At 44.1% G+C, this 22,404-nt stretch overlaps 1 protein-coding gene across 5 annotated transcripts in view; it reads left to right on the top strand.

The window, feature by feature from the left end:
• PPP2R3A (protein phosphatase 2 regulatory subunit B''alpha) overlaps window positions 1-22,404 on the top strand; it is a 435,163-nt gene that overhangs the window by 403,910 nt on the left and 8,849 nt on the right. For all 5 annotated transcript variants that reach the window (XM_029615753.1, XM_029615752.1, XM_029615758.1 and 2 more), the window contains 3 exons: window positions 1,679-1,854; window positions 6,202-6,320; window positions 8,304-8,410. In XM_029615753.1, the coding sequence (XP_029471613.1) occupies window positions 1,679-1,854; window positions 6,202-6,320; window positions 8,304-8,410 (402 nt within the window). The remainder of the gene's footprint in view (window positions 1-1,678; window positions 1,855-6,201; window positions 6,321-8,303; window positions 8,411-22,404) is intronic.

Genomic DNA, 22,404 nt, shown 5'->3' with positions numbered 1-22,404 from the left:
CCATGTAAGTGGGCTTTTGAAAATTGCTACAATGTATGCCATTGACTTTTCCATAGGATTTTCAAGTGTCAGTGCACTTTATGTGCTTAAAGGACTTTTTAAAATTTCTACGATAGTATGTTGCATTTACACGAATAACTCCTTTTAAAATTATCTCCTATATCTCCAAAATATAGTGTTTCTTCCCCCCAAGCAATTACGCCTAAATACTGTTATAAGTTCCCCTCCCCCACTTTTAAGCCTACCCTACCATTTTTAAAGATGGCGCCGGCCATCCAGTGCTCCTACCATGTGACAGGGGCCGGCCAATGGCACGGATACCCTGTCACATGATAAGGGCAAAGGGCCATCGGCGCCATTTTTATTAGCGCAGCCGACGGCCCGAGAGCGGGAGATTGCTCCCCGCGCCCCCACTGGACCACCAGGTAATTTTAAAACATTTGGGGGGGGGGTCGGGAGGGTGGGGGAGGCTAAGGGGTCAGTTTTAAAGGGTCAGGGTAGGTTTTTTGTTTATCGGATCGGGCGCAGCCGATAAACAAAAAACCAATCGGGCCGGACGATAAAAAATATAAGATTTGAATCGGAACCGGAACCAAACCGATTCCGGTTCCGATTCACATCTCTAGTAATTATTATTACATGCAGGTTACCCCAGTGTTTCTCCACCATTCTGGTTAATTGAGCATGCAAGATCCCATACTTAATTCTCCCCATCCATGTTGTTAACATCAAGCTTTGTAATAATCTAAATAACTACCAAAATTACCAAGGCTTGTGCCCTGGCATCTGGCCTGGTAGGTCCCAGTAGACTTATTGGACAATATTGAGGACATGGCATAATGAGAGCAAGCAAACAGACAGGATCAAGCCCTCCTATGCAACATTGTTGAAGTAGCTTTGATTTTGGTAAGCATATGCATAAATTAGAAAATTACTTTATTACATTCTAATTTAATCTAAATAAGTAATTGTATTCCAAATGTACCCAGCTCTTCCTGATTCAAGGCAGATTGCAATTAGTCAAGTAATCGGGCACTGCATCATCAATATGAAATATTAACAGAAGACAATAAAACACATTTCAGTTTGAAATCCCTGCGCATAGTTTCCTTTCCCACTCTCTCTCTGCCCTTTGGCCCACCTCTTCCAGCTATAAGTAAAATTATATGCAGTGAAACAGCGTGCAAACTTTTAGCCAATGAGGGCAGAGCCTAGGGAATTCACTCAGGTATCTCCTTTGTTACCCAGGCAAGTTTCTTTGAAAAGTATGCTTTTACTCGTAACCCTACGAATTCACTCCGTTTCATTTTCAAATGTGAGATTTTCCAACATGTAGTTACTGAATTACTATTAGCACAAACTGGTACTGAACCAGAACAACTTCAGTCACAGCTGAACCCAAATTGGAACTGAAGCAAGAAGTGTATATGGGCCCGTTACCTGCTCATAAGTCATCTGATGACTTTTATATATTTGTCACTATTAACTCTGGAATGATTTTCATTACAAAAAATGACACCAGGACCAGAATTGTTGTTTCTGTACTATTTAACATAGAAACTAAAGGTATTTTCGGAATTCTGTCTCCTCGGGTACACCACTCAGGCAGCAGTATATACACAGAGGGCTGCCATCAGTGAGACAGTACCCTTATGGATCTTGTCTTCTTTCTTCCTAGTGTTGAGTACTGGTACCGATGCATGGACCTGGATGGGGATGGGGTGCTTTCCATGTACGAGCTGGAGTATTTCTACGAGGAGCAGTGCCAGAAGATGGAGGCTATGGGCATTGAACCTTTACCCTTCCATGACCTGCTTTGCCAAATGCTGGACCTGGTGAAGCCAGAGTTTGATGGTGAGATCTTTTAGTCCCTTAGTTTTGTCTCTCTGTCTCCTTTTTTTTTGTCTCTCCTTCCTTTTCTCTCTATATTTGTCTCCCTGTTTTGTGCACATTATTGTTAAAATGTTTCCTGCCTTGAGAAGCTGGGGTTGCATGTGTGAAGAAGGCATTCCAGATGTGTGAACAATTGCAGCTGGAAGATTTGATAAGAGAAGGATAAATGTATTTATTTATGTTCTCTCTTATATACCGCACATCAGATACCAGATCTGGCCAGAGCGGTTTACAATTAAAACACAATAAAATACAATCAATGTAACATACACATAACCAAAATAAAAACATGATAAAAATACACAATGCCTTAAAAAACCCTAAAATAAGTACTGGCATTACAATCTATATAGTCAGGTTACAATGGTAAAAGCCAGGCCTTTACCTTTTTTCTGAAATTCATAGAATTCTGTTCCACCCTCACCGCCAAAGGTGCCAAGTTCCATAATTCTGGTTCGCTAATTGAGAACATCCTTTTCCTATGCGCTGACCTACGAATATCTTATCTAGATGGAACCAACACCAAGGCAGCTGACTTTGAGCGAAGATTGCGAGCATGAACATAACTCTTGACCTTTACTTGTAAATACTCCACACCCCCTCCATTTAACGTCTTAAACATCAGGGTCATTAATTTAAAATTAGCTCGTTCTTCAATAGTTAACCAATGAAGGCATCTTAATAAAGGTGTCGCGCTCATCCTACATGGGAGACAAAAAATCAAACATGCCGCCATATTTTGTACCACTTGTTAACGCTGTAAACATTTTTTTAGAGAGACCCACTAGGACTACATTACAATAATCTAGTATTGGACAACCTAAAGCCTGTACCACCAGTCTGAAGACCGGTGTCTCTGAAAAAACTCATAGTCTCCTCAGTTGTCTAAGTCAAAACCATACTCTCTGAACTATGGAAGAGTGTAAACTTAGGGAGTAATTTTCAAAAGTAATTATACACTTAAAACTGGGTTTTACACGTGTAAACTCACTTTAGGTATGGAAGTAGGCTTTTGAAAATTACTATAATATATGCCATTGAATTGTCGCTAGGTTTTACGCATGTAAGTGCATTTTATGTGCATTATCGGGCTATTGAAACTTGCTACAATATATGATACTTTTACGTGCAAATATCCTTTTGAAAATAACCCCTTAGTGCAAATTTTCACTTGTCTGGATGACTGAAAAATGTATTCTGTATCCTGATTGGTGAGTGGAAAAGTTTGTCATTCTCGGTGTATATTTATGTTCACCTTGGAAGATTTTTGTATTGGCAAATCTGCTCGGATAGTATGAATAGTCAGGATTTTTGTCTTCCCCTTCCACCCCACACACATACAATGTTCTCCTCCCGGTACCTAAGCCCACCAGAAGAATACTGAGAAGTGGCAGCGCTTTTTCTGTAAGTAATGATAATTTTGTTTTTATATCAGTTTTCTCTTTTCCCTTTCTGAAGATACATTCTGTTTTTGTTTGGATAATGACAGATATTCTTGATATGCCTTGTGTGTGTTGAAAATAAATCAACTTCTAAATAAAAGAAAAAAGCACTCAAATTATAATCCCTGGAACATTATTTCCAAACTCCTGGTTGACTGCAAAGTCATGAAAAGGCACAATATTTATTTCTTTAAATTTCTTACTAACTTTTTTGAATAAGAAATTTGCCCATGGTGGGGTACAACATATTAGAAAGGTAACGTCTCTGTACAGTCCAGAGACCTATGGGTATAGCAGCTTAACTGTTCTAGTCTGAAGAAGAGCTAAACTTGATATCCATCGACGACAGGACTAAACTAAGTAAAATATAGAAGAGTACTATACTTGAAATAAGTCAACAACAGGATTAGGAACACAGCACACCTCAGTAAAATCAGATAAGAATACAAACATCTCAGCATAAAAATAGGTTGTGGTAGAACATTTAAGGTACCCCTATAGGACCCTCTGCTGCCCTTCTCCCTGTTAAGGCCCTTTCCTATACTAAAGTCCAGATCTATTTTAACAAATAGGCTCATAATATGCAAACCATGTGAATTCAATTGCTTCTGAGCAATAATTGTACACAGGAGCATCTGACACAATAACCATTTCATTGTTTGCTTTCAGTTGGCTCTGAAGAGTTTAAGTAATTCATAAATTGCATCTTGGAATCTCTGACATCATCAATGTCAGCTGACTCCAGTGATAGCACAGACTACAACCCTTTCTCCCAGAGACTCACAAACTTAAAACCTGCCTGTTTTACCAGACAAATATTGTCACAAGGTTAGAATAAAGTCTTGGCTACTCACCACTTCAGGTGACTTTGAAATTAGACTTAGGTTCGCGAACTCTAATAAAAATGTTCTGGTACCTGTTTGGTAGTCTGTATGCCATTTTTTTTTTTGTATGTTTGATAAAATTGACTTAAATAAAGAGTTATGAAAAAAAATGTTCTGGTTCTTCCTCCTGCCCCCTTTGCTGAAGTCAAGACTTCCATGTGACTGAGCAGTAAGATTTGTTACTGTCCGAGGGGCGAAATCATTGCTCATGTTTTGTCATGGTCACTAAAGTTTAACTGTCATTGGCAAACATGTCATTATCCATTTAATTAGGTTAACAATTCCTGCAGAATACCTAATTCAATGCCGCCAACCCTAGCAGTAGGCAGTAAGTACTATTTTAGATCTCCTATCTTCATGAATAAGGATTTTATCCCAGGATGCTCTGTAGTATAAGCCAAAAGATGGGAAGGTAAGGGGTGCTGTAGATTCGAGCATGTTTGGGATGGCAAGTGGGTCCTAAAACCATCTTCTGGTTATTTATTTAACCTGAAAGTGAGTCATTTTTTGGCACAGTCGGCAGTAAAGGGGGCTCTTAGTCTCTTTTTGAGGGATTTTGTGACAAGGCACATCTTGTGACTAGAGGAATCTCTAGAATTTACAGTATGTTACATAGAGATCTCAAAGTGCCTCCTTCACATACTGTGGGATGGGAGAAAGATTTGACCTGTGTATTAGGGGAGAACAGGCAGGACCTCTGTTTCGCTTCCATCAAAAGAAGTTCTACCTCTGCTCTGATAACAGAAAACAGACTTAAACTACTTTATAGGTGGTACCTTACCCCAGTTAGGTTGCATATGATTTAGCCTAATACCGACGGGCTCTGCTGGCGGGGGTGTGGTAAGCCCAGAACTTTTATACATATGTGGTGGGATTGCCCCATGATGGTTTCCTTCTGGGATGTTTGATATTATAGGGGAATAGGTTACTAAGGACCCATTGGTTTTTTTCTTCTGCACATACCGTATAAAGAACCGGCCAATGCTGTTGTATTTTTTATCTCAACAAATAATTTTAGCAGTTAGGGGGGGAAATTGCATATTTTTTGAGAAAGGCCTCTGCTCCACCTCTTCAAAGAGTGATCCAAAGGTTGGCTAAGGTTTATTACTTGAATAAATGACTGCGGTCAAGCGAAAACAATTGGCTAAATTTAATAAAATATGGCATTGCTATGTTTGTTGGCAAAAGAAGCTGTAAAGAGATTTGGGGGTAAGGAGAGCAGTAGGGAACCTGTGGGGTTCTCATAGGGGGGCCTACGAAGCAGGATAGGGAGGGAGGAGTGGGGTGAGGGGGTTGGAATGGGGTGCATCATTTACATGTAATGAGATCTCTTCTGTACATTTCCTTATGTTATTTTCCCATTGGGACCCTTCTTCTTTTGCACTTTGTGTGCAATTTATCTTGTTCCATGCTTGTCTAGGGGCCCAAGTGCCTCAGAGTGGTAGGGGGCATTTATTTGTGATATAATGTTCTGTGACAAGGGGGAATGTTTCATAATGTTTGTATTTGTTTGCTGCTTTGTCACAATAAACTTGTAATGGGAAAAAAAATTCCAGTAGGGTAAAGTTCTAGTTGCAGTATTGGTCCTGGAAAAAAACTGAGGCCTGTGTAGTTTATGATACCTTTTTAAGGATCAGTGAAAAAGATGAACACACGTACTCCATCGTTTTGTTGGTCCTTAAAAAGATATCACAGCCTCCTGAATGTAAAAATCCAACAAAAGGGTTGAGTAGAGACTAATAAATGTGTAAAGATGCTGCTTTCAGGACCACTCAGTGCTAACCACAAAGCTTTATTTAGCCTTCAGTTTTCATTCAGAATTAGCCATGTGACTAGGAAATTTCAGAGCAATTTCTTTAAATCTGTTATAGTAAGTTGCAGCACAGCAGAGCAGAAAGGTATGTTGCTGTTTGACTTGTTGAGCATGTGAGTAACACAGAAAAGGCAGGAGTGCCCTGCTGACTATGTCATGCTTCCTGCAGGGAAGATAACGCTGCGAGACCTAAAGCGCTGCAGAATGGCTTATATATTCTATGATACCTGCTTCAATCTGGAGAAGTACCTCGACCATGAACAGCGAGATCCATTCGCTTTGCAAAAGGTACAGGCCTGCATGAGGGTTAAGGACAGATAAGGAACAGGAGTCAGTACAATGAGGTGAAGACTTACAGTTAGACTGCACACTACAGAGCCATAGGCAGTACGGTTTGATGTGAAAAAAAAATAAGGAATTTACTGTCAGAATATTTGTAGCCAAAAATATGAAAAAAAAAAAAAAAAAGGTACCATGCACTTGTAGAGTCTGCCTTGGAACTTGCACAGAATGTTGATAAGTGTGGAACTACCACCATCAGTGGGGGGAGAACGGGGACTTGGTACGACCATGGTGACACCAATTCATATGACAAGCCCCTGCGGCTCCACTGTGACTCTCAGCTCACATTTATCTATTGTACTGTTCGAGCTCACTTTTTATATACTTGCTGCCTCCATGAAAATAAAATGCAAAAGTGAAAATATGTTATTGCTAGGACCAGATACTGCAGAGTAAATTTTAATAAGATGACTAACAGCAAAAGTATCACCTACTTTTAAGTTTGCACATAACAAGCCAGTTTTTCAAATCAAGGTGCCTGCATATATTGTGTTTGAATTTCAGCTTGTTGACATAGCCAGAAATGTGCACATAACCTTACAGTTTGTAAAATGATTACATCTTTTGGAGGTATATTTTATTGCTCTCCAATACATTTTTTTTGTCTGCTATTTTATCAGGTCATTGACAAATGACCTGATAAAATGACTGCTTGTTTTCCAAAACCCTTGTTTACCCGTCCCTCTCCCCCCTTCCTCTCCCTCCCCCTCCCCTCAGTTATATTATCAGTTACATTGTAAGGCCCTGTTGGCCAAGTTCACGTTGTATGGAAACCGATGTGATGTTTCTTAATGAGGATCGGTATATAAAAAACTTTAAATAAATAAATAAATAAATAAATAAATAAACGAACATTAAATACATTATATACATTTACAGGGCTCTGAGTTACACATCCTCACGCCCATAGCAACATAAATTAACTAGGAACTCAACAATATGAAGATGTAGACAGCAGTCCAACAGTAAGATGGGGTCTTTTGCACCGAGTGCCACTAGTATGATTATCCTTCATTTGGTAAGAGGTTGTTTGTGAGCACCTGGTACAAACAGCTCCTGGCTATCAGAGAATGAGCATGATCTCTGGAGCAGTTGAGGCAGACAAAGAGGTATATAGAGGAAACTTCAGGGACATAGTAGCCAAGTTCTAGCTCCAGTCCAGCAGCTCGTGTGCTGCTTTGGAGGAGCAAAATCACCTGGTTGGAGAGTCTATATACAGTGGAGGCAGTCCCATTGTTATGCTGTACCAGCTTCGGCTGCAATTAAATTGTCAAACCTTTCTCTGATATTTTTAAGTTCCCATCGTATATTAACTCCTTGGTGATCCCTGGGAACTATTGAGTAATATTATTCATGACAGAATGTTCTTGCTTACATTGCCACCCTGTGTGGCCTCTTGAGACAAAATTGTCTCACTAGTGCATAATTGAGTGGCACATCCCTTACATGCAATTTGCTCAAATTGGTCTCACCATCTAATCCTTGCACAGTTCTTCATTATCCAATGTACCCATGTTAATTTGATGGTTATATGATTGAATGGGAGACTTCTTTCTATGGCCCTACGCCAATGATATTATATTACATGTAATTCGTCCCTCCCAATGCAGCCCTAGCGAAACATGGTTCCATGTCTGGGGACTAACATCTCAATAAATATTTGACTACCTGGAACTATTGAATCTTTGCTGTCTAATTGCTTGTCTTGGGTTTCTTTCTTGGACCATTGTTACCTATTTTGCAACATACCTGCTGGACTGATTAGTTATAGTGTGTTTGCTCGTCGTTCCACACTCTGTTGTTTCTTTTTCTGAGATCATCCTAGTTTGTTCAGCTATGCAGAGAGGTGAGAATATATTGTGTAGAGATGCAAAGACTGCAGCCCACCTCTCCTGACTTTGCTTGCCTTTCTGTATATATTTTGCTTAGGATACAGAAAATGATGGCCCAGAACCTTCTGACTGGGACAGATATGCTGCTGAGGAGTATGAGCTTCTTGTAGCCGAGGAATCCGCCAATGATCCATTACAGGAAGGGTAAGTACGTCCAACTAATTACACATGGATATTTCTCAGTACTCATAGAATCATCCAAAGATAAGGCTGGAATGGACTGTAAGAGATCACCTAGCTAAACCTCTGTCTCCAGGCAAGAGTGATTGTACCTAAATTATCCATGTTTGTCAGACTTGCTCTTATAATTCTCCAAAGAAACATTCCATCACATCTGTAAGTTACTTGATCCCATGCATAACCATCCTTGTAGTGAAAAATTTTCATCCTAATTTCTAACCTAAATCTGCCCTGCCACAGTTTAAGCCCATTATTTTATTATTATTACTATTATTATTATTTCATCATGTAGACTCCCAATGAAGTGTAGAGAACTGAACTTTGTCCTCTCTATAATAATACATGGGAACCTTTTGGGCTTTCAACCCCAATTCCAGGTCTCCAGTACAGCTCCTAGCTTCTTCCAAAGATCCCACCTGGAAATAGAGTCAATACAGTATCTCACAAAACCGCATCCTGCTACAGGGGTGTATTTGTATCCCTCTTATCAAGGTAGCAGAGGAAATGCTTTCCACTGCTGTATGCTCACCTCCCTCCCAGATGTGCACCTCCTGCCCATACAGTGAGAAAGTAATTCCAATAACAGACAGAACAGAAACACATGCTCCCTGTACGTACCAGGATCAGTCCAGACTGCTGAGTTATGCCTCCCTTCCAGCAGATGGAGTCAGAGAAAGGCTGAAACCCCCCCCCCCCCCCCCCCAAGATATACTGGTGTGCCACCTGCGATCCTTCAGTATTTCTCTGACTCCAGCAGATATCAGAGGGGCATAACCTGTGGTCCTGATCCTTGTTAAATTCCCAGATTGATTTTTTCATCCAACAGGTTTGCAAGTGTCAATCAGCCTTACACCTTTGACTAGACCAACCTTTTAAAAAAAAAAAAAGGTTTTCTTAAATACATAGAACTTATTTCAAGGCGTTCGGTGCTGAGGCATATTTAAAGGCAGGCAAGGCAGGGCATTGCCCTAACACCGTGGTACTTGGAGATTTTATCTTGCCCGGTGAACCAGGGGGAGAACTTACCGGTGGGCCGGTCACTCTCCCCCTTTCATACTGATCCAGAGACGTTGCGAAGGGCTAGCAGTGTGTACAGGGAAGTGTTTCCCCTGTTGAGGGCTGTTATATATCAAAAAAAAAAAAAAGAAACATTTTACATATTAGACTGACCTTTTATTTGCTCAGCCCTTGCAGCCCCAGCCTGCCGCGATTTCCCGGGCCTCCGGAGGGGGTGGACTCTTCACCCGGCTGCTGTAGCTGTTTTTGCGCACTTTTCCATGCTGCGAGGATTGTCTTGTATGGCCTGTGGGGGGGTCGGAGGCGCAGCTTTCCCGCAAAAGCCTCTGCTCCCAGTGTATTCCCGGGGGCGAGGGGCCTTCTCAGCGGCCGATTTTGGGGCGGGGCTCCTCTCTGCTGCGATCGCACGGCTTGGGGCGAGCTCAGAAGGCTTGGGGGCAGAGGCCTGCTCCGTCTCCGCTCAGCGCGGGAACGGCGGCCATCTTGCCTGTGCCGAGCCCTGACACTGACATTGTCTCAGAAGGAGATGATCTCCCTCCTTCCTCTCCGCCGGCCTTAAGCCCGCCGCATACCCGCGATTTGCAGCCAGACCCAGCTCCTCCCTTACCTCTGCCTACGGTGGGGGGGGGGGGGCCTTAAAGAGGCAGCATCCATTTTCATCCCAGTTTGTATTGTTGATGCATAGGGCATACTTAGAGGCCGAAGCTGATTGGGAAGCATCGCCTCTCCCTCCGCCTAAGCTTTTCAAGCCTGCTCAGGAACAGGGGAGAACGGGGGCACGGCTTCTGCGTCCAGTTCCGGATCCTGGATTCCCCGACCCTGTGGACCCAGCTCCCCAGGACCCCTCTGCTCTGGATATGGGCGGGGACGTGGACACTGCCGTTCCCGTAGAGTGGGATGATCCACAGATAATTCGCTTGTTCAGCAAAGAGGAATTAGATTCCTTGATTCCATATGTGTTGCGGGAGCTGGAGATTCCAGCTCCACAGCCAGAGGCGGATCCTTCTCCGGGAGATTCGGTTTTATCGGGGCTTGAAGCCCCGCCGCAAACCTTTCCTTTTCATCCAAAACTCTTCCAGATTGTGTCCAGGGAATGGGATTCGCCTGAAGCCTCCTTAAGGGTTTGCAGGGCCATGGAAAAGCTTTATCCACTACCAAATGAATCTTTTAATCTTCTCAAGATTCCCAAAGTGGACTCAGCGGTCACAGCTATAGCTAAACACACAACGATTCCCGTGACAGGAGGAGCGGCGCTTAAAGATCTTCAGGATAGAAAGCTGGAAATCTTGCTTAAGCGAATTTTTGAGGTGTCTGCGCTTGGTGTGAGGGCTGCTGTCTGTAGCAGCCTCATGCAGAGGGCCACACTCCGCTGGATTCAGCAATTGCTTATGGCCCAGGAGCTTCCCCCAGAGGAGGCTGAACAGGCAAACCGCATGGAATCAGCGGTTGCCTATACAGCGGATGCATTGTATGATCTTCTTCGAACCTCTGCGCGTACTATGTCTTCGGCAGTCTCCGCAAGAAGGCTGCTGTGACTACGTAACCAGTTGGTGGATGCCTCTTCTAAATCTCAATTGGGTTCTTTTCCCTTCAAGGGAAAGCTGCTGTTTGGAGATGAGCTGGAATAGCTTATTAAAGCCTTGGGGGACAACAAGGTTTACAGGCTTCCTGAGGACAAGTCCAGACAGCATCCTAGGGTACTAAAGGAACTCAAAAATGAAATTTCTGACCTATTAGTTAAAATTTGTAACCTATCATTAAAATCATCCATTGTACCTGAAGACTGGAGGGTGGCCAATGTAACCCCAATATTTAAAAAAGGCTCCAGGGGTGATCCGGGTAACTATAGACCATGAGCCTAACTTCAGTGCCGGGAAAAATAGTGGAAACTATCCTCAAGATCAAAATTGTAGAGCATATAGAAAGACATGATTTAATGGAACACAGACAACATGGATTTACCCAAGGGAAGTCTTGCCTAACAAACCTGCTTCATTTTTTTGAAGGGGTTAATAAACATGTGGATAAAGGTGAACCTGTAGATGTAGTGTATTTGGATTTTCAGAAGGCGTTTGACAAAGTCCCTCATGAAAGGCTTCTACGAAAACTAAAAAGTCATGGGATAGGAGGCGATGTCCTTTCGTGGATTACAAACTGGTTAAAAGACAGGAAACAGAGAGTTGGACTAAATGGTCAATTTTCTCAGTGGAAAAGGGTAAACAGTGGAGTGCCTCAGGGATCTGTACTTGGACCGGTGCTTTTCAATATATATATCAATGATCTGGAAAGGAATACGACGAGTAATGTTATCAAATTTGCAGATGATACAAAATTATTCAGAGTAGTTAAATCACAAGCAGACTGTGATACATTACAGGAGGACCTTGCAAGACTGGAAGATTGGGCATCCAAATGGCAGATGAAATTTAATGTGGACAAGTGCAAGATGTTGCATATAGGGAAAAATAACCCTTGCTGTAGTTACCAGATGTTAGGTTCCATATTAGGAGCTACCACCCAAGAAAGAGATCTAGGCGTCATAGTAGATAATACATTGAAATCGTCGGCTCAGTCTGCTGCAGCAGTCAAAAAAGCAAATAGAATGTTAGGAATTATTAGGAAGGGAATGGTTAATAAAACGGAAAATGTCATAATGCCTCTATATCGCTCCATGGTGAGACCGCACCTTGAATACTGTGTACAATTCTGGTCGCTGTATCTCAAAAAAGATATAGTTGCAATGGAGAAGGTACAGAGAAGGGCAACCAAAATGATAAAGGGGATGGAACAGCTCCCCTATGAGGAAAGGCTGAAGAGGTTAGGGCTGCTCAGCTTGGACAAGAGACGGCTGAGGAGGGATATAATAGAGGTCTTTAAGATCATGAGAGGTCTTGAACAAGTAGATGTGACTCAGTTATTTACACTTTCAAATAATAGAAGGACTAGGGGGCATTCCATGAAGTTAGCAAGTAGCACATTTAAGACTAATCGGAGAAAATTATTTTTCACTCAATGCACAATAAAGCTCTGGAATTTGTTGCCAGAGGATGTGGTTAGTGCAGTAGTGTAGCTGGGTTCAAAAAAGGTTTGGATAAGTTCTTGGACGAGAAGTGCATTAACTGCTATTAATCAAGTTTACTTAGGGAATAGCCACTGCTATTAATTGCATCAGTAGCATGAGATCTTCTAGGTGTTTGGGTAATTGCCAGGTTCTTGTGGCCTGGTTTGGCCTCTGTTGGAAACAGGATGCTGGGCTTGATGGACCCTTGGTCTGACCCAGCATGGCAATTTCTTATGTTCCACCCCTCCGGCGTGTTCAGAGGCCGTTTCCGAGGTCAGCACCGTTTCCATGTAGGGAGGGGTTCTTCCTTTGCTCCGAGGCAAACGTCGACACGGTCACAAGCATGGGCGCATTCCTTTTGAGGCAGGTGGCCTCAGCGTTCCGGAGCCTCTCATGGTTTCACCCCCAACAAGACTCCACAATAAAGGGACGCTGGCCCATTCCTCCATCCCGCAGATCGGGGGGCGGCTTTCCCTGTTTCGGGAGGAATGGGTCAAGATAAGTTCGGACCAGTGGGTTCTCGACATTATAAATCATGGTTACGCTTTGGATTTTGCTCGGCCGCTTCGTGATCTGTTTCTAGTGTCTCCTTGCGGTCCTCGGGCAAAGCAGCAGGTGATTGGTCAAACGCTCTCTCGATTGAAAGCACTGGGAGCCATTGTCCCAGTCCCATCAGCCAAGCGTCGAACGGGTCATTACTCCATCTACTTTGTGGTTCCCAAGAAAGAAGGCACGTTCCGGCCGATCTTGGATTTGAAGCAGATCAACCGAGCTTTCGGGTTCCGAGTTTTTGGATGGAGACTCTGAGATCCGTCATTGCGGCCATCCACAAGGGCAAGTTTTTGGCCTCTTTAGATCTAACGGAAGCTTACCTGCACATAGGGATCCAAGCGCACCATCAGAGGTTCCTAAGATTCATGATTCTGGGACAGCATTACCAGTTTTGCACTCTGCCATTCAGATTGGCGATGGCTCCACGGGTCTTCACCAAGGTGATGGTGGTAGTAGCAGCTTGCCTCCGGCGGGAAGGGATATTAGTCCATCCCTATCTGGACGACTGGCTCATTCGAGTGAAGTCGGAGGAGCTTTGCAAGGTAGCAGTGCAGTCGGTTTTGAACCGCCTACGGTCGCTAGGCTAGATTGTCAATTACACCAACAGCCAACTGATCCCGTCCCAGGTGTTGGACTTTCTGGGAGCCCGCTTCGACACTTCTGTGTGCAAAGTTTTCCTCCCCCAGCAGAGGCTGAAAACGTTAATGTCTCCGGTTCGGCGCCTGTTGGCCCTTCCTTTGCCCACGGTGTGGGACTATTTACAGGTTCTTGGTTATATGGCGTCTACGCTGGAGTTGGTTCCATGGGCTTTTGCTCATATGCGAACTTTGCAGAGAGCGCTGCTTTCCCGTTGGGATCCCAAGATGGAAGACTTCCACCTGTCCTTGCTGTTGATGGAACCAGCCAGAACCAGCCTGAATTGGTGGTTGGTCCCGGACCACCTTCTTCAGGGAGTGGACTTGGAACCTCCACCTTGGATAATCGTAACAACGGATGCCAGTCTGACCGGTTGGAGGGCAGTCTGTCAATCAAGGTCCACACAGGGGCGATGGTCCCCTCAGCAGGACAAGTGGTCCATAAATCGGTTGAAAACCATCTAGCCCTGCACCAATTTCTTCCCCTGATCCGCCACCGGGCAGTACAGATTCTATCCGACAATGCGACCACCGTGGCTTACATAAACCATCAAGGGGGTACGAGAAGTCGGCCGGTAGCCTCCGAAGCAAATCAGTTGATGGTCTGGGCGGAACGCCATCTGACCCATATCGTGGCATCTCACATAGCAGGAGGGGACAATGTTCAGGCGGATTTTCTCAGCCAGCAGTGGCTGGATCCCGGAGAATGGGAACTGTCTGAAGAGGCGATGCAGCTCGTGACTCGCCAGTGGGGGATCCTGCGGTTGGACTTGATGGTGACTCGGCTGAACGCCAAAGCGATTCATTTCTTCAGTCGCAGGAGAGAGCACGGGTTGGAAGGGGTGGATGCCCTGGTGCTCCCGTGGCCTCCAGACATTCTCCTCTATGTATTTCCTCCTTGGCCGTTGGTGGGAAAGGTTCTAAGGCGCATAGAATCCCACCGGGGTCCGGTCATTCTAGTGGCTCCAGAGTGGCCAAGAAGGCTGTGGTTTGCGGATCTGATCAACCTAGCAGTAGACGGTCCTTTACGTCTGTGTCATCTGCCGAATCTGCTTTTGTCTAGCGGCTTGGCTTATGAGAGGAGACAATTAAGAAAGAAAGGTTATCCAGAGGCAGTGATTTCCACTCTTCTTCGGGCTCAAAAGACCTCTACTTCTCTTACCTATGTTAGGGTCTGGAAAGTGTTTGATTCATGGTGCAGTGGGTTGAAGGTGTCCCCATGGTGGACCACTATAGTACATATCCTCGCGTTCTTACAGGACGGCTTGAAGAAGGGTTTGGTGTATAGTTCGCTCCGCGTACAGGTGGTGGCATTAGGCTGCCTACGGGATAAGATTGAGGGTTCCTCCTTAGTGGGCCATCCAGATGTTGCTCGTTTTTTGCGGGGTGTCAAATATTTACACCCACCAGTGCGGGCGATTTGCCCATCCTGGAGTTTGAATTTGATTCTCTGTGGTCTTTGCGGTTCGCAGTTTGAGCCCATCAAGTGGGCCACGTTGAAGGATTTAACTCTCAAAACGGTGTTTCTCGTGGCCATTTGTTCGGCCAGACACGTTTCCGAAATTCAAGTATTGTCATGTAGGGGAACCTTTCTTACGAATAACGGACTCAGGAGTCTCACTGCGGACGATACCTTCCTTTCTGCCAAAGGTGATCCCGGCATTTCATGTCAATCAGTCGATTGAATTACCAGCCTTTCCAGAGGTGGATAAAGGTTCTCCTCATGGTCAGGATATGAGGAGGTTGGATGTACGACAGATCCTTTTACGGTATTTGGAAGTGACTAATGATTTCCATCTGTCGGATCATCTTTTTGTCTTGTGGAATGGTCCAAAGAAAGGACACAAGGCTTCCAAAACTACCAGTGCCCACTGGCTGAAGGACGCTATTGCTTCCATGTACATATGTCGCGGACGTCAAGTACCTGAGGGTCTAAAAGCCCATTCTATCTGATCTCAAGCGGCGTCGTGGGCTGAAAGCCAGTGTATTTTGCCTCAAGAAATCTGCAGAGCGGCTGCTTGGAAGTCATTGCACACATTTGCTAGGCATTATCAGTTGTATGTCCTGGATCTGGCTGCGGATTTCTTTTGGCAGCAGTGTGCTTTGAGCGGGACTCTCCAGGTCCCACCCCATTTAAGGCGGCTTGTGTACATCCCAGCAGTCTGGACTGATCCTTGGTACTACAGGAACGAAAATTAGCAGGTAAGAACCAATTTTCCTATATGTCACACCAACATGGAGACAAGAGGCACACAAGTGTGGTAGAGAGAATCAGCATGAGGACCAGGGAGCAGGGATGAGTGAGTGCCCTAGGATGGAAAAGGCAGCTAATGGGATATGGAATGAGATGGGAGAATGATAGAGGCAGCAGAGGGTAAAAGGTGTGAGTGTGACTGGAGGGAGAGTTTCATTTGCAAGTCAAATAATTTGATAAGCAAATTGAGCTGAGAAGTCTCTTAAAAGCCAGACGGGCACCATTTTAAGTAGGTGCATCCAAAATCAACAAGAGTTTGTGCTGAAGTTTAGGGCTAGCGCCACAGTGCTGAAACTTGTATTAAGGCTTCTGTCTGACAAGGTCTGCAGGACACAAGCACACAGTGGAGATGAAGTGTTCAAGCTCCAAAGAGGGAAAGAAGGTAGCTACTAGCATAACAGTGATCCCTGCAGGAAGAAGAGTGACACAGAGGGGGAAGAGAAGATTTCTCCTTCGGCCCGTAGTCAGTGAGAGAATTTGTCTCTTGGCCATGTCACCTCTCAGTCCAATATGAGAAGACATTTTCATGTCACTGTACTCGATTAGCTAATACTGAATTGTTTTGAGCTACTAGGGCTTCTGTATTTCTCAGTGTTCCATATGTATACTTCCTTGCTCCCTGTTTCTGCTGTTTCTATGTGAGTTGAGCTGATGGTTGCTTACAACTCTGTTTTACCTTGTTAATAAAAACAATGCTGTTTTACTGCTCTTGCAAAGAAGAAACTGTCCTGGCTTGTTTGTTTTTCTTTAGAGAGTTTTTCCCTATCTAAACTCTGTTGTGCCACAGATCTCTTAACAGAGCAGATGATAGCAGTTTGATCCACTCCATGTCAGTAGATCTCAAGCTGTTTTCACAAGACCTGCCAGCCCTGCTTCATACTGCAGTAATGGAGCCACATAGTATAGGAGAGTTGTTGGCCAGGATCATGATTAAGAGAGGGGAAGTGAGAGAAGGAATCGGGAGGGGAGATCAGAAAGAGACCAGGAATCAGGAGAAAGGAAAAAACAGGAACTGAGCCGGCCTCAAACTGCGCTGAAGGAGTAACCCTGATTTGACTCAGTCTTAACTTGTTCTCTGTTAGGATGCTGAGCCAAATCAGAGCCAGATACTAGACTCCAGTGAGGTCCAAGCCTTTCAAGGATCACCAAGCTCTAGAGTGTGAGAGAGGTAAGAACAGGAGGTAGAGAGAAATTGAGAGAGACAATAGAGACAAAAATAAGAAAAGTAAGGAACTAGAGGAAAAGAAGAGAGAGAGAAATATAAAGAGGGAGAGGCAGTAACAGATAAAGAGAAATGGAGAGAATAAATAGTGAAGAGAAGACAATTAAGAGAAATGAGAAGAGATGTTACAAGTGCAAGAAACAGAAACTAGAATCAGAGAACAAGAAGACAGAAATAATATGAAAAATAATAAAACAAAGAATTTCAATAAATATTTGAAAAAAGTCCTTATTATAAACTTCTTAATGTGTTATATTGTTTCGCTCTCCGATCGTGGGAACCTGCGGCTGGCCTCACTCACCCCAGGCCTCCTGGCAATGGCGAGGAGCCACCATCACCCTTCTTCACGGCCCTGAGCCACTGGCTCCTTGCCACAGTCTCTCCCTCCTTCGTGGCTGAACACTGCTGCCGCCACCATGCTGCCTCACGGCTGGGACGCCGCCGACTCTCCTGCACTCTGGCTTCCTCCTAGGCATGCGCACTCGCCTCTTCTCTGGATTTAAAGGGCCTGCGGCAGGAAAATGCCCGCAGCCCTTCCCGATGACATCACTGCTCAGGGACTCTATAATCGGGTCCCTGCCTCCAGCTGATGCCTTGGCAATAGGTCTCCTTGCTCCTGCAAATTGTATTGCCATTCCTAAATTAAGAACATAAGAACATGCCATACTGGGTCAGACCAAGGGTCCATCAAGCCCAGCATCCTGTTTCCAACAATGGCCAATCTGGACCATAAGAACCTGGCAGGTACCCAAAACCTAAGTCTATTCCATGTTACTGTTGCTAGTAATAGCAGTGGCTATTTTCTAAGTCAACTTAATTAATAGCAGGTAATGGACTTCTCCTCCAAGAACTTATCCAATCCTTCTTTAAACACAGCTATACTAACTGCACTAACCACATCCTCTAGCAACAAATTCCAGAGTTTAATTGTGCGTTGAGTATAAAAGAACTTTCTCTGATTAGTTTTAAATGTGCCACATGCTAACTTCATGGAGTGCCCCCTAGTCTCTCTATTATCTGAAAGAGTAAATAGCCGATTCACATCTACTCGTTCTAGACCTTTCATGATTTTAAACACCTCTATCATATCCCCCCTCAACCGTCTCTTCTCCAAGCTGAAAAGTCCTAACCTCTTTCTTCACTGCCATGGGGATGGATTCCTGTGGCAGCCTTGTATTGCAGCCTCGGGGATGGCGTTTTAGTTGGTGGTGCACGGCATATTCATTTTGAAAGTTGGTGGTACCTGTGTGCCTCTGTGCACTATGGACACTATGCCATCCTGATCTCTAAAGGTTTTACCTGGTCCCTAGCTGCAAAATCTAAATTACCTTGTAAAGTAATAAATAGTGAGGCCAAGAGAATATTCCCATATGCAATTAAAATCCACTTCATCATCTGATATAAAGTAGCAACCAACCAACTCCTCTGAAGAGAGGCCAGCACTCTACTACTCTGTGCATGTAATGCTCATCCCAAAGATAATGACCCCAAAACCACAGATACAATGGTATTAATATATACCAAGGAATTAAAAGGCCATTCTTTCAAGATTCTTGTCATGCATGCTAAGTTGTAAAACTTAAGTTTGGGTACCACTAAGCCTCTGGATTCCCAGTTTGGCTTTAACCATTGTATTCATACCTTAGGCTTAGAATTCTTCCAGATGAATTTAGATAGCATTTTCTCTATTTTTATTTTCAAATCCTTTTGCGGAACTCTTAAGGGGTAGGATCTGCACGATATACAGCCATTTAGGAAACACTACCATCTTAAAAAGATTTATACATCCCCAACAATGACAATAGTGGTTGCTCTGATTGTTGAAAATGAGTATTAGTAAAGTCCAAAAAGGGGGCAACATTAGCTTTATAAAGGTCTTCTACCTAAATAAGTAAATGACCTTTCTGCCCATTTTAGCTCAAAGGTCTCTTCCCATTACTCTCAGATTTGTGTCTGGTAAGCCAAGGCCTCTGACTTATCAGTATTTAGTTTAGAGCCTAAGAACTCTCCATACTATTGGAAAACTGATAGTAGATGTTTCAAAGAGGTCTGCAGATTAGTGATCAATACCCAAAGATCATCTGCAAAAGTAGCAATTTTAAAACATTGAGAACCCAAAATGATTCCTGGAATCCGCCTATCCTCTGGAATAAATCTCAATAAAGAGTCAGTAGACAAGAAGAACAGCAATAGTGACAGTGGACTTCCCTGTCTGGTCCTCCCATGCAGGGGAATTACCCTGGACCTCTGACCATTCACTGCCACCATTTCCAGTGGTTCATTGTATAACTGAAGTACTTTGAGAGAGTACCCATTACTTGCAGCACATGAAACAAATATTCCCACTCCACCCTGTCAAAAACTTTTTTGGCACTGAAGCTGATCATTAGTGAGGGGGGTCTCACATTTCCTACACATCTCCCTGGCTGCAAGAATGTTGTGCTCATTAGTAACAGGAAACCTTCTGCAGAAGAATAAGTACTAACCTATCCACCCATAGTTTGGCCAAAAGTTTTACCTCAAAGTTAATCAGTGAAATCGAGCAATAGGACTCTGGTAACATAGGATCTTTCCCGGGATTTTGGATTACCGTATTTGGTGCTGGGGGGAGTGTCTTTTGCGAATCGTGCCTGAGGGGAGAGGATTTATTAAATCAGTAGCCCAGAGCAGCGCTTCTCAACCGGTGTGTCGCGACACACCAGTGTGTCGCCAAGCACCGGCAGGTGTGTCGCATGCTCCCGGTCTCTCCCGCTGCTCTTCCTTCCCTGCTGCCGTTGCCACCGGGCTAACAGCACGTTCAAGCCCAATGGGAACGGCAGCGTTGTTAGAGGAAGCTGTGGCACCAGCGGCTGGCCTTTTCTTCTTCCCGCGCCTGCCCCGGAACAGGAAGTGATATGCAGTGCAGTGTGCGGGAAGGAGAAAGAGCCGTGCCGCGTGGAAAAGTAGCAGTGGCGGCAGCAGTATCGGCCCCCGAGCAGTAGCGTGGCCCAGTGCAATCAAAGCAGCTGGCAATCAGCAAAGGAGACAGTATAAACCTCCCGTGGCCATTGGGATTCTTCTTTCTTGGCCTGCAGGGGCTGGAGGAGGCTGCTGCAGCTACCATTTGTGCTCGGAGGGGGGGGGGGAGGAAGTGAGAGAGAGAAGACAGACAGCCTGTAAGTGAGAGAATGTGTGTGTGATTGAGAGCATGTATTTGATTGAGAGCATGTGTGTAAGTGTGTGATTGAGAGAAACTGGTCAGAAGTGATGTGTGGATATGTGAGAGACAATAAAAGTGAATGGTCAGGGAGATGACTGGAGTGTGTGTGAGAGAGAGAGATTGGTCAGGGAGGTGACTGATGTGTGTGTGTGAGAGAGAGAGAGAGAGAGAAAAAGCATGGAAGTGAGAAATCTGGGTATGTGAGAAAGCATGGGAGTAAGAAGCCTGGTGGTGTGTGTGTGTGTGTGTGTGTAGAGAGAAAAAGCATGGAAGTGAGAAATCTGGGTATGTGAGAAAGCATGGGAGTAAGAAGCCTTGTGTTGTGGGGGTGTGTGTGAAAGAAAGCATGGGACTGAGAGGCCTGTATATGTGAGAGAGAGCATGGGAGTGGGAAGCCTGTGTGTGTGTGCATGCATAAGAGAGAGACTAGTTGGTAAAGTGACGGTGTGTGAGAGAGAGACTGGGGTGCGTGTATGTGAAAGAAAGTGATTAAGGGAATGAGAAGCCTGTGCATGTGGAGAGAGTGAGCATGGGAATGAGAGAGAGACTGGTGCGTGTGTGTGTAAGAGAGAGAAAGTGATTATGGGAATGAGAAGCCTGTGCATGTGGAAAGAGTGAGCATGGGAGTGAGAAACCTGGGTGTGTGTGAGACACAGTATGGGAGTGAGAAGCCCATATATGTAAGATAGAACACGGGAGTGGGAAGCCTGTGTGTGTGTATAGCATGAGAGAAACTGTTCAGGAAGGTGACTGGTGTGTGTGTTAAAGACTGCTTGGGAGATGATTGATGTGTGAGAGACAGAAACTGGTCATGGGGGCATGACTGGTATGGTGTGTGTGTGAGAGACAGAAACTGGTCATGGGGTGTGACTGGTATGGTGTATGTGTGTGAGAAACAGAGAAGACTGGTCGTGGGCACTAAGGAAGAGGACCATGAGTATAGAGCTTAGCCACTACTGCTGCTTCTGGTGTGGGCCTGCATGGAAGAGGACAGGAGTAGGAGAGCTGCTGGAGGGGGTAAGTAAAGGTGGCTTTTTAAGTTTATCTTTCTTGATTGACTGCCATTTTAATTATTTAATATTATGTGATGTGTCTGCTTTTTTGAAATATTTTATTGGTGTTTGGAGAATTTGTAATAGTTTTTATCAGTTTTTAATTGGATGTTATTCTGTTCATAGCTGTTTTGAAACATTTATTCTGCTTATTAGTATAGTTTTACAATTATTTCTGTTTGGGGATCTATAGCTGCTTGCTAGTTCTCTTTTCCTAATAGGAGGTGTATTGGTGTTTAGGGCCTGATTTAATATTTATAGTGTTGCCTTTTCATAGATAGGGTTGTTACTGGTTGAGTGCATTTCATAATACAGGTGTAACTGTGTGCGGATTAGTTTATGTACATAACTGCAGATCCTGGGAGTATGTTAGGTCAGTTCTGTGTGTTACTGAGGTGAGATATTTTACTAGCATGTAAGTGTTTGTATCAGTCTTATTTATTGTGTTTTCTCAAGAGGACATGCATTGGTGGTAAACTGCTGTCTTTTCATAAGTAGGGTTATTGAGCCTAGTAGTAGAAGGAGTTTGAGTTGCTATTACTGAGATGACACCAGAACCAGAATATCTTTTTTGTAGGGTGAGTTGTATGGGGAATGTCGTACTTCTGCTTTACATCCATTATTGTGGGTCAGGGGGGGTTCCCATGGATGCAAACTGTACTTTTACATCTAGCACCATGACGATCATGAGTTCAGTGTATCATGCATGTGAGAACCATCTATCAGGTGTGTCCCAACAGAAAAAAGATTGAGAACCACTGGCCTAGAGAATTCTGAACTGTACCTATCTGGTCTAAAGGCTTTGAATGTTTTGGCCCTATGAATCACCTACCTTATCTCCTCCTAGGAAATCAGAGCATTTAATTTCTCTAGTTGTTCTGGCTTAAATTTAGGAATTTGAACTTGCTCCAGAAATCATCTACAGTGATGCATATCTATGCCTTGTGCAATATATAAATTTTTATA

The sequence above is a fragment of the Rhinatrema bivittatum genome, chromosome 9, assembly GCF_901001135.1.
Source record: "Rhinatrema bivittatum chromosome 9, aRhiBiv1.1, whole genome shotgun sequence".
Classification (NCBI taxonomy): domain Eukaryota; kingdom Metazoa; phylum Chordata; class Amphibia; order Gymnophiona; family Rhinatrematidae; genus Rhinatrema; species Rhinatrema bivittatum.
Note: the sequence above shows the minus strand (reverse complement) of the source record. Positions and strands in the feature narration are given on the sequence as shown.